Here is a 12,865-nt window from a genome sequence, read left to right on the forward strand (position 1 = left end):
AAAAAAAAAAAAAAAGATCAATCTTACTTGCTTCAGCTTTTACTTTATCCATTTCAGCAAGTAATGCCACTTCCCGGTCCATTAAACTGGGAAAAGATGACACAAGAGAAAAAGGATTAATCAGAAACTCAAACACAATAAAAGCACATTGACTTATCAGTTTATTTACTAAAAGCACACTACAAAGTAAACTCTGTAATGACCAATGAAAACTGCCTTGTCAAATTTCCAATCAATTAACTAGGTTTAATTACCTCTTATTTTTACATACGAGAGATCAGTAGCTAGAAGTCAATATACTGAGAAACAGTAGATGGCAGTAGCAAGCTACAAAACATTTCTTAGGAAGCTGCTTTTTAAAAAACAGAAGTTCTTGTGGAAATTAGTATGCACCTCCTACATAAAAAGGGACATATAGATTATACACTACACACATAGGAGGGGATACCTAAAAAAACACACACGGAAAAAAGCTCCGCTAGGCAGAGCTTTCATAGTACACGGTTTTCCTGCCAGGCAAAACAAGCATCCAGCAACTCTGCCTGAGTGCACCCAATGTCATTGCCTGGAAAGGTTCTCTCAGTCACAGGGAATTTTTCAGTCAAAGCAGTTCCGCTTGAACCTTGCTTTTTGTGATGGCCGATTTGGGAGACCAGTATGTGGCTGTGAAATTTTGTTTCCTGTTCAGGGAAAAAATGTCACAGAAACTATTGTGAGGTTGAAGATAGCTTACAAGGGTAGCGTTACCGGAAGAACTCAAGTGTATGAGTGATTTTCTCATTTCAGAAAAGGTGAAAAGTTGACTGATGACAAACCTCGTTCTGGACATCCGTCAAGTTCACAAATGGACTAAAACGTTGACTTGTGGTGCATTTGGAGTTCACTCAACAGGTCAGACAATTAATCAAGCTTTCAATTTAGAGGGTCTGAGAGGACATACACTGGTACAGATAGAAACTGGAAACACAGGGAATCCAGGACGGATGATCCTTTCAGGACCAGTGGTGAGAGTGGTGATACTGGGAGGGTGGAGTAGAGAGGGGTAACAGATTACAAGGATCTACATATAACCTCCTCCCTGGGGGGCACAGATGACAGAAAAGTGGGTGAAGGGAGACGTTAGACAGTGTAAGATATGACAAAATAATAATTCCTAAATTATCAAGGGTTCATGAGGGAGTGGGTAGTGGGGAGGGAGGCGGAAAAATGAGGAGTTGATGCCAGGGGCTTCCATGGAGAACAAATGTCTTGAGAATAATGAGGGTAACGAATGTACAAATGTGCTTTTATACAATGGATGTAGGTATGGATTGTGACAAGAGTTGTATGAGCCCCCACTAAATTGATTTTAAGAAAAATTTAGAGGGTCTGAAAAGTTAGCATAACAGTGTAGGATCAAAAAGGCCTGATTTGTGGCAGCCAGAACTGGTTTTGCCACCACCACAATGCACCTGTGCTCATGCAGCCATCGCAGTGAGCCAATGGCAAAAACCAGTATTCCTCTCTTGCCCCACGCACGTTACTTACCTGACCTCACTCAGTGTGACTGCTTTTTGTTTCCATGAATAAAGAGGGACAGGAAAGGATAGCAATTTGGAGATGTAGAAGAGATGAAGAAAAAAAATAAGGGAGGTGTTGTCAGCCATACAAACAGATGTGTTTTAAAAATGTTTCCAAGAAAAGAATCAGATTCAACAAATGTATTTAGTGTAATGGAGAGTACTTTGAAGGTGATAAGGTTGTTTTGTAAAAAAAATTTAAATACATAGCTTTTGGGAGGGGGGAGAATTCCATTTTTGGGGGTATGTAGCTCATCCATATCCAACCCCCCTCTTTTGATCTAGAAGTGTCGGCAGCTTTGACTCTAATGAATTTTCACCAGGCATCACCTGTTAGGGCATGGTAAATGTATCCGTGATTAAGATTTGTCTATCTTAATTTTGCTAGTTTTACCAAGTCCACTGACATTTTAGTCCTTAGAATGCAGAGTAGTTAAAAGACACATACATGTGCTGGTTTCTGATAAACATTTAACAGTGATCTGAAAAGGATATACTCAAAGGTTGTGGTAGGTAAGCCTTTTTTTTTTAACAGAAAGGGAACATTAAATAAGCCATTTGAGTTTCATCCACTGCAAATGGAAATCATTTATAGGGATATGAAGCCTTTCTCTGTATTTATAGAGTGTCCACTGCCTTCAAGGTTATGAAGATAGATTACCTTAGTCTCCAGTCTCTGGATGTAAACATAATTCTCTTATCATACCGGTTAAGCTTGGGGGTGGCACACTAAACAAAAATGTTTTTTTTTAATCTAGGATTTCAAAAACAGTACAACCATGAAATGCTCTTTCTTCAAATTTGGAGTTCATTCTAATTTCTCTGAAAAGGGCAGTAACTACAAGATTAATAAAAGTTCTACTCTTCTTCCGTAGATCACAAGGACACTATGTGTGTGATGTATACAAAAAGTGTTAGGCCGGGCCATTTCTTCAACAAACAAAATCCTTTACAGGGACGGGGCAGTGAAAACAGGTTTGATATCATTAGGCATAATATTCCTAAAGAGACTTCGAATTAAACACACTGGTTGGCATTAATCCAAAAGCACGGCACTGAGAAGACACACACACTCGGGGCAGCAACACTTGCTCCACGAACTCAAGCAGCACTGTAGAATACCTAAAAGGCAAAACAGAGGCCCAGCCATGACAGGAGCTGCCAGCCCTGGACACGGACGTTACCTCCCTTCTGCTGCGGAGTGATCTTAAGATGCAGACACTGTGTTCCACCAGATGACAAATTCTGTGTGTCTGACAAAGCTTGTAAAATATTTATTAAAAGACTTAAGCAAACAACTAAGCATTTTGCAGCCTATAAACTTTATTATGAATAATGGAATGTCATATGACACTTTTAACAAGGAAAAATACTTCCACATCATGATTCGTGTGTGTGTGTGTGTGTGTGTATGTGTGAGAGAGAGAGAGAGAGAGAGAGAGAGCGAGAGCGCGAGAGAAAGAGTATGGGCTAAAATATTGTAATGGCACTTTTTTCCTCTGAGATAATGACCAGCCCCCATTTAAATAACGTTGTTTCCTGGTGGCATAGTGAGTTACACTTTGGGCTGTTAACATGCAAAGTCAGCAGTTCAAAATCACCAGCTGCTCCTCCAGAGAAAGATGAGGCTTTCTATTCCCATAGAAGATTTATAGTCTCAGAAACCCACCGGGGCAATTCTACTTTATCCTATGGGGTCACTAGGAGTTGAAAGCGACTCAATGGAAGTTGGGGGGGGGGGGGAGGATGTGGGTACTGCCTGGTGCACTAGATCAAAGTCAGCTAAATATTACTGGGAGCCTGTTTGGAAAGAAACGAGTTCTTTTTAAGCCTGAGCCTTATGCAGTGTTGACACTATCTAAATCCCTTCTTCAATATGGAAAATGGTTTTGGATAATTGGCCCATGTTACTAAAGATGTTCTGGATTGCCTTTCCCCTTTCCCTGGGACGTTTTGACCAACTGAGCAATTGCTCCACTTAGCCTAAAGATTTTACAGTAATTCAGTTGCACAGAATGGCTATTCCTGCAGCATGACCAGTCACAATTCTCTGGTATACTGTGTCTCCATCACTTGAAGCAGGTCCGTTAATTAATTTAACACACAGCTTATTGATTCTACTTCTTGCGTTCAGAAACTCATTGGCAACAATTATTGAAAAGGGTAATTCTCTAAATCACTCAATAGTGTTCTTAGAAAATATTTATACTTGATTTTAACTGCTGAAAATCTATTCATTATAATTTCACTAGCTGCTGAGGGAAGAAATCCAAGCAAAGCCAATACACATACTTCATTTGTTTGAAGATACTTCCTTCTGCCCATATAAAATAGCCAAGAATTGCTAAAAGTTTTGACAAACAGAGAATGATGCTTGAGGAATTCTATGACATTCAGTCCTCCTGAATGAATTATGATAGGCCCATCTAAGCTCAAAACAAAAATCAAAACCATAGGCTGCCAGATCATCATACTGCGTTGAACTGGGACACAACTGAATTGAAAAAACTAGCCTGTTAAATAAAATTTGGACTTTATGAAAATTTAGGTGGGCCCCTCTTTATAGAAAGTGTCCTTTGCAAAACATGTGGGCATGCAATTACATGTTTCAAGACTTGATGTTGCTTTTAAGAAGTTAGAATGTGAATCTAAACAATCTATTTGTGGAATAGATATGTCCTTGTGGAGTAACTTTGCTTTCATCTCAACTCTGAACTAGGCCTAGAGACAACAGGACTCATGATCATAACTTATACATACTCTGTTTAAGAAAAAAAACACCACTAACAAAGTAGTTTATGAGGATTGTGCTACTTAAGTTTCTAGCTGGTAAGGAAAAGTGGTTGGAGCATTACACCCACTTGGCAAGCAGTGCACTAGATCCTCACATAAAACCAAGATTTGCTTTTTTGAGTTCTCACGCTGGAATACTTATTCTGCTGTCGAAAGCTCTGGAAACAAAGCAAGAAGGTATGGGTGAGAAAGGTAGGGATTGAAGAGTCAAGGTAAGAAGTGAAAGCTGGTAAGAAGAGAAGGTGGGAGCATGGTATAGTGGAAAAGTGTCACTGCACACATGGACTGACTTTGTGAGATTACTTTGTTCTGTGTCAAATTTTCCTGATCTCTATAAAGCAAGAACATAAATGTTTAAAACGATTGCTAAACAGATTAGAAATGCTGTACAGAGGCTTCTGATACATGAGAAAAGTGCCCTAAATGGTAGTAATTCTTATTAATCTCTTTTCTGTACTCATGTTGGTTTCTCAGTTTCAGCAAAATATTCTAGTAAAATGCCTTCCAATAAGTGGCTAAACCATTATCCACTCCGAATTCATTGTCTAGAAATTCTTAAATTAAGTCTATACACACACTAAACAGCTACACTGGAACAAAAAATCAAAGATGATTGTAAGGGAACAGAAGACATTACAAAATTAAACTCTCACTATAAAGGGTCGCTATGAGTTCGCATAGACTCAAAGGCAGGGAATTTGGAGTTTTTGGTTTTTCTTTTCATTTGTTTTTGAGTTTGGAGTTTTATGATTTTAACTATTAAGAACATGTGTGTATCTAGATAGGGTACACAAGGGAACAAGAGCAATAAAAATTCTGTGTTAAGGCACAGAATCGTATGGGATCTATTGCCATTTCCTTAAAAGAAAGCAAGGCGTGACACTTCTCACCAGCACATCACATGACAACCTCCAAAAGGAGTTCATACTCCAGCTTCACCTTCCTCGCCACGGCATGCTCCTTAATGGCCACAAGCCAACCACTAACGCCAACCAGGTTAGCCAGATGGATTTTTAAAAAGTTAACCTGGGCCTAGAGATGACTATTACTGAATCACCGAGAAGAACTGGCTTTACATTTTACATATGGGACTGGCTTCGGATTTTACCCTCCACAGGTATGTGTCTCCTTTCATTTGGCATCAAAGTGAAGGCAGTCACCTGGTTCATTTCCCTAGTGCCCTGTCAGGGGTAATGTAATCCTACAGTTGCAAATTTGTTGGAACCCTTTGCCTTTTCTTTTACTCTATAACCAACACAAAAAACGGTTTCCTGAAGGGCTTGAACTCTGCTGGGGTGCCAAACACAGTTAGCACACCTGTCAATTAGGTCTGGAAGTAGCAACTATCAGGGGCCCTAAAACAAGGTAGTTTAAAAACCCAATCAGCCAGAGAGAAGGGCTTTACTACAACAGCAGGAAAGGGCAAGTAATCTCTTTCCTTAAGTTAAATGGACCTGGTTGCTATGCCTGTTAATCAATCCTAAATACACAGTTCTGAGGCAGGAAACCATTTCATTTGTTATTTCTTGAAGGAGGCTCTTCTCCTCCCCCTCCCACTGCCTTCCAAGTCAGCAGGAACTCACAAATCTCTCTCCCTGAACTGTGTTTCCTGGTGCAGGCTGGCTCTGAATGGAGTCAGATCCTGTGGCTAAGTAACCAGTAATATGAACAATCATGAGGACCAGAAGCTTATCAAGGCAGAGTTGTGCAGTACCTTCACTTAGATCTCGGTTCTTTTCTAGATGTGTCAACTATGTCTGCTGTGATAACAATCTACACAAAGGGCACAAGTACAGAGAGCAGAGATCATTCTTCTAGAAAAAAATTTCAAAGTGACAACTTGGCAAGGTGAATTTTGGAGAATTGGTTAAATTTAGGTAACAATAGATAACCTATCTACAGGAAAACTTATTTGGTTGAGAAAGAATACGCACATATGTAGAAGAAATGTGAATGCTAAATTTGGAGACAACTAGTAATCTAACTGAAATAATAATGTGTGGAAGAAACCCCAGAAAATGTTAGGTTGAAAGGTGAAAGTTGGGACAAGTATGGAACTACTGGACAAATTACCCAATCTCAAAGCACTTTTTGGCTATCATGATTTATTGGACCTTCTATGCTTTGCAAATCATAAATGTATGGGTCAGCAAGTTTTTTTAAATTTATTTTTTTAAATAATAAATCATTTTATTGGGGGCTTGTACAACTCTTATCACAATCTACACATACATCCATGTGTCAAGCACTTTTGTACATTTGTTTCCCTAATCATTCTCAAAACATTTGCTTTCTACTTGAGCCCTTGGTATAAGCAACTCATTTTCCCCCTCCCCTATGAACCCTTGATAATTTATAAATTATTATTCTTTTGTCCTATCTTACACCATCCAACGTCTCCCTTCACCCACTTCTCAGCTGTCCGTCCCCTAGGGAGGAGGTTATAGGTAGATCCTTGTAATCTGTTCCCCCTTTGTCCCTTCACCTTCCCTCTACCCTCCTGGGTCAGCAAGTTTTTAAAGGCATTGTACTAAATATTTATTCCCTTAAAAAAAAAATTATTTATTCCCTCTTGACTCCTAGAGGAGAACTTAGGTGCTGTAGTATGAAGTAACTAGACTGACTTTGTGGACAGCCACAGTTGGGTATGGCATAAGGGAAGTCCACAGACAGGCAAGTGAAACAAGGTTGGAAGGAAGAGTGACATAGGTTTACCATATCCATGGACACCTTCTCTCATATGTATGCAGGTCTTACAAATAAGCATAGTGGATAGTTCTAAGTCCCTTTAGGCCTATTCCTTTTTCAAAAATTCCCTTGTAAAATCCATATGCCTCCCAGAAAGAAGTGATAGCTTAAGGATCAGCTGGCACTTTAATATCTATTAGTTAAGTAAGCTTTGGTGTTCTTAGAAATGTTAGAATATATTTCTCCAGAAAAATAATCCATAATCAACTATGCTTGAGAAACAGCATACTGTAGGTCCCTTAAGAGATTCAAAATGCATATTAACATTAAAATGGCACTGATCCAAAGACTGTAAATAAAATCCAAGATCAGAGGAGGGAATTGTATTAGAGCTTAAATTCTGAGCATCTGATTTGCAGAAAGGCTATAGATGACAGTGAAAGCCCAGAATCCATTTGCAGCAAATCATGGGGATTAAGCCTCCATTGAATTCCCTGAGATCACTGACCAGGGATGTCAATACCCTGGCCATCAGAGTATAACAGAAAGTAAATTAATACTGATATAGTTAAGTTTTAACATCATTTGTTTTCCCTCTTGACACATTTTAATTTGCTCTAGTTTTTATTATTTTCTGCTTTCTTTTAGTTTGAGGTTTACCTATGGCTTACTTTTTTATTGTTTTGAGGTTGTTTTTATTGTTGTTGTTTGGTGTGATTTTCTCTATATGAAACCCAGGATAGGTATATAATAGAGGCAGTAGCTACATTATTAGTTTTCTTAAGGTTATAGAAGGGAAGCTGGGAGGGAGTATAAAAATGAAATAAATGTTCTAAAATTGATTGTAGTGTTGACTGAATAACTCTTTTAAATATATTTCAAACCATTGAATTGCATGGTATGTGAATTACATGTCAATAAGTTTTTTAAAAAAATCAATGACCACTTGCCAAAAAACTGTGAAGTCCTAGGGCAAAAAATTTAGGTCATATTTTCAAATCTCTTTAACTACCAAACCCTGGTTTCCTCCAGAAAATACATATTCATATATTTTAAGAATGAGTATTCTACAGAAGGCAGTATGAGCAATGCAAAGTTAAAACAAATTCATGCTTAATAACAAGGCATACGAGAGCACTAGGGCAAGGTACAGGAATAAGATCAAGAGGAGGTACGTTAGCAAAGGCAGGTTTTTTACCTTACAGTTCTGTTCAAAAGTAACATGACATTTGTTGTGGGCTCCTTGTTTAAAAGACAGACTCTAATGTTAAGTGTGCATAGCTTTTATTTGTAATCACTTGTCCCTTTCTAAATGATACTAACCATTTCTAGAGCCTTGGAATTCTCTGTATCATTCATGACCACACTGTGACCATAAGAAAGGTACATATACTCCTAAACAAACCACAGGCAGGTTTAAGTGTGCCCTCACTCTGTAGACTACTTAGGAATTGGGAATTACACAACTTACTGAATGATGGCATATCTGCATAAATGATCATTTTTCTGTTCCTTAAGACAAATACAACTTACCAGCTCTGCAATTCAGCAAAAGCTTGTTTCATTTTCTTAATGGATGCATCCATCTCTTCTTTAATGACAACTCGATACCGTGCAAGAGACACTGTGCAGCGCTGGAGATCTTTGACAGATTTTTCAATATTGGAACCTGGGGGGTCAGGGTGGAGGAAGACCCAAAGATTAGTTGTATTGGAATGTTTAAGCTCGAAAAGTAACAAAATGTCCTGTGGACTAAGATTCCCTAAATGGCTCTCCTCTACTGTGGCAACCAAAAAAAACCCCAAAACGGATATGAGCATAGATTTTTAAAAAACAAAACAAAATTATCCTGCCCAAGATAGAATAAGACGACCAGGATCTATCCTCTTACCTTAAACAACTAAAAAATAAAGAAAACAAAAATCAGATAAAATATACAAAACAATGATTTTCAGACAATAGGCAATAGTGGGCAGTGCTTTTTCCCTCAGAATGAAGAAATAAGCTAAGAGGCCTTTTACCTGCCTGATGTTCTGCCTGGAGGGAGTAATATGGGGACAAGTCCTACACTGAGCCTGGTGAGCTCTCTGAATGAATTGAATGAAAGAACAGAGGTGAGAATTCAGGGGGTCAAGGTGGTTAGAACTCTTAAGGCAAAGTACACGAGAGGAAAAAGCTATTCCAGGAAAAGAAAGCTACCACAGAATGTGTGCTTCAGAGAAACATGAAAAAGAGCTTACACAGGCCTGTAATCGTTCCTATTCATACCAGCCAGGGTAGAGAAACACCGCAATGCATGGAGCACCAAGTTGAGCCCTTAGACAGTTTTATTGTCTCAGTAATGAAGCAAATTGGTGTTAGACTAAATTAATGGGCCAGCCTAACAAGGCTTTGAAAGCAAGCCTCTGAGTCCTAGAACAAAGCACAAGAATATTTATTTAAAGAAATAAAATATATCAGGCAACTTAATGAAGAAAAAAAATCAGTGTCTGATATCCAATAAAAAATTAGCAGGCACAGCGTGAAGGCTCACTGCCGTCCTGGTAGACTTTGAGCCGCCTGTGTGGCTCCCCTCTCACGTCGCTTGTTCCTCAGTGTGGAGCTCAAGGAAACAATATCTCACTTCCATTTCAAATGAGTCGGCGTCGACTCGGTGGCAATGAGTTTAATTATTATGTCTGAAAATAGCTTGCACCGTTTTTAATGTAGAGGGGCTTTACGAATGCCACCCTGGGGTGCACGTAAACGAAACTTTAGTCCAGTCCAGGGTTGCCTTGTGAACTCCAGGGCTTGGCTTGGTTTGGTTACTGCAGTTTCTTAGGTCACCCGCTCAACCCAGCCAAAGCCTGCTTCCTCTCTCTCCTCCTCTGTCAGTAATTCCTTAAATTAACAAACACTGTTACCTCCTGTTGGACAACTGGTATGTAGGGTGGAAACGTTAGCTATTTTTTTCTACTGCACGACACCTTTTCCTCTCGCAACTGTTTTTAATCCATTTTTAGGGTTTTACAAGAGAGACAACTGCCACCTCAAGTTTACTGTTGCCCTTCCAATTTTGGGCATTGCTCTTAAGTTATAATAAGTGATAGAAATGATCGATTATGAAGTAAAATTTAAAAAAATTAGCAGGCACAGAAAGCAGCAGAAAAACATGATCCATAATAAAGAGAAAATCAATCAACAAAACCAGGCTCAGGTGATAAAATTAAGCAGTTGTTGTAATTGGATACCAGATATACTGAAGAAGGCAAAAGAAAGCAGAAGTATTTTAAGGAGACACAGAAGACATTTTCAGCTCCCAAACTCAACTTCAAGATGAAAAAAAGGCAAACCAGTGTCTGAAACGAAGACATGCACACGGAATAGGATGAACAGTAGACTAACAAAACAAACGCCTACTGGCACTGAGTCCATTTTGACTCATTAGCAACCCAATAAGGAAGAAGGAAGAAGAAATCAACCATATGAGATCAAGAGTCAGCATTTACCCAAAGTCAAAGGGGCAGGAAAGCAAAAAAAGGGCAACAGGAAACACATGGAGAGAGCCAAGTGGGAGATGGTATATTGAGGGGCTAAAATGAATGAGATGAAACAAAACATGTATGAATAGTTGAATGTAAGAAGGTTGATCTGATCTGTAAACCTTCACCTACTTCATAATAAAGTTGTTTCATTATTTTTTAAATCCTTATTTGAGTGGCTACCAAAATGTCAAAATCCCCTAAACAGCAAGATTTAAGAGTATAATGTTTGCCATGTATGCATTACAAAGAGGATAATGTGTTTTCCCTATAGCACAGCATTGGGTGTGGGGAAGACAGCTCTGTAGAGAAAGATGAAATACATTTCCCTACCGAAAACATTTTAAACCAGCTTTCAAGAGCTCGATTAACTTCTATTAACCAAAGTTAAAGTTATACACAGTATAGAAATAATGGGTCTGAAAAAAGTACAATTAAGGCAACATACAGACTTTTCAGTTTATTTCAATTCTTCATCTCAATGTGATCTTTTATGCCTCCGCGTTGTTGTGCTGTCCATTCCAACTGATAGCGCCCCTATGGGTGACAGAGCAAAAGTGCCCCCGACTATGTGCTCCGCTATAATCTTTATGAAGCAGACAGACTGCAGGGCAGGTTTCGTATCAGCCCACTGCTTAACCACTGCACCATCAGGTCTCCTTCATGCCTACATGCCCCTCTAAATTTTTCTTTGATAATTCTTAAATAAGAAACAAAAGTGGGTATAGCATATTCTCTCCCATTATTGTGCTCCTAGTAATGTAAGGGAAAGTCCATGCAAACCAACAGCTGAGCAGCACAGGGCGGGTTACTGCACTGGGGCAAACTGAACCATGCTTAGATATACAATCCTCAGAGGGGCTGTTACCCTTGTTCAATTATTGGCCGTTTAGTTAAATGATTATCATCATTTGGAGAAGAAAAAAAGGGGGGGGGGCAAGAACTACCACCAGTCAATACTAAGTAATTACTTTAGAGGAAATATTCTAGTTTAAAGCTAAAGTCTGTCAGATATCAAGTAAACGCATGAAACTGTGAAGAGGAATGAAAATATTTCTTTAAAATGTCATGTCTAAGATGATAGGGATTTCTAAGCTCGAGTCAACCAGGAAATAAAAATGATGGAAACAGTATAAAAGTGTTTCAGTAAAGCAAAGAAAGGAAACTGGTTAATGTTAGCCTGTACGTCACCTGGCAGTAGAGTCTGACTTCAATTCACACAAGGGGCACCACCAGCCCCCCTACTCTAACAGGGCTGCCCAGCATCACAACACTGTCAGACCCTGATCTGGAGAGTCAATGCTGGGCAAAACAGAAAGGGGACAGTCTACTGCCCTTTTGAAACCTTATCTGTGGGAGCAGACGTAGTTTCTCCTCTTTGGCTAAAAACCCCAATTTCCTCTTTCCTTCAAGAGTGGGTCTCCAATTTACCTAGCTTTTTGTTAGTGGAGGAGGGGGGAACATCTTCCATGGCCAGATTTGAAAACTGAGGTCCTGTGGTAGGTGATCTCGAGAGAGCTTTGGCAGCATTCCTGGACAGCTGAGCATTCTGAGTAGCGTGCACAGTCCCAGGTCTCAGCTCAGCATCGGAGAGCCCGTTCTCCAGCATGGGTCCTGCCAATGGAAGGACAGTATTTTAGAATTTAAGGGTCTATCAATGGAGCGGTTTTATGCATATACAAAGACACCAGGTAACATGTTTTGGGCAAAACCATGCCTCTTCAACCACTGTTAACAAAATTACCTGACAAAAACATATCAAAGATTAGAATCACCATGGTGTCGCCACAGCTGCTTCAGGTTTAATTGGCCCAAAGTGGGCATCAAGAAAGGAAGGAACAGGAGTCTGTGTGAACCCATCTCTTAATAGGCTAGCTCATTCCTCACAGGAAGTGTCTAAAGAAGTGGAGAGAGTCATTACCATGCAACTTCTGTAAGTAGAGTGTGGATTATAAAGAGACTTTTCCCCAGTTTTGTCTCCCCCAAAGACATGCCAAACGCTAGAGGCTATTTGCCAGCATATGGTGGGAGGTCAGAAGCTTAGAGACATCCTCCCTGAAGGCTGTCAGTTGCCAGACTTCTGTCAGGTCCCACCACAGGTAGAGCCCACTCCCTGCTGTTAAGCACAATGGGCTACTTCTCCCTACAGGCTTTGCGGCCACCCTGAATCTAGGATCAGCCCTTCTTGTCACATGTGCGCCCCCAATCCCTCCCCTTCCTATTGCATGTATAGCCCTAGATCAGGGGTCCTCAAACTTTTTAAACAGGGGGCCAGTTCACCGTCCCTCAGATCCGTTGGAGGGC

General features: G+C 39.7%; 1 protein-coding gene across 2 annotated transcripts in view; it reads right to left on the reverse strand.

Annotated features, from left to right (window-relative positions):
* The window catches only part of SPATS2 (spermatogenesis associated serine rich 2), a 139,200-nt gene that overhangs the window by 15,285 nt on the left and 111,050 nt on the right, over window positions 1-12,865 (reverse strand). For both annotated transcript variants that reach the window (XM_013006956.2, XM_045287321.1), the window contains 3 exons: window positions 11,993-12,175; window positions 8,574-8,709; window positions 28-86 (listed from right to left, as the gene is read on the reverse strand). In XM_013006956.2, the coding sequence (XP_012862410.2) occupies window positions 28-86; window positions 8,574-8,709; window positions 11,993-12,175 (378 nt within the window). The remainder of the gene's footprint in view (window positions 1-27; window positions 87-8,573; window positions 8,710-11,992; window positions 12,176-12,865) is intronic.

This window comes from Echinops telfairi, unplaced genomic scaffold (assembly GCF_000313985.2).
Source record: "Echinops telfairi isolate 266 unplaced genomic scaffold, ASM31398v2 ScPeMD7_12;HRSCAF=54, whole genome shotgun sequence".
NCBI lineage: Eukaryota > Metazoa > Chordata > Mammalia > Afrosoricida > Tenrecidae > Echinops > Echinops telfairi.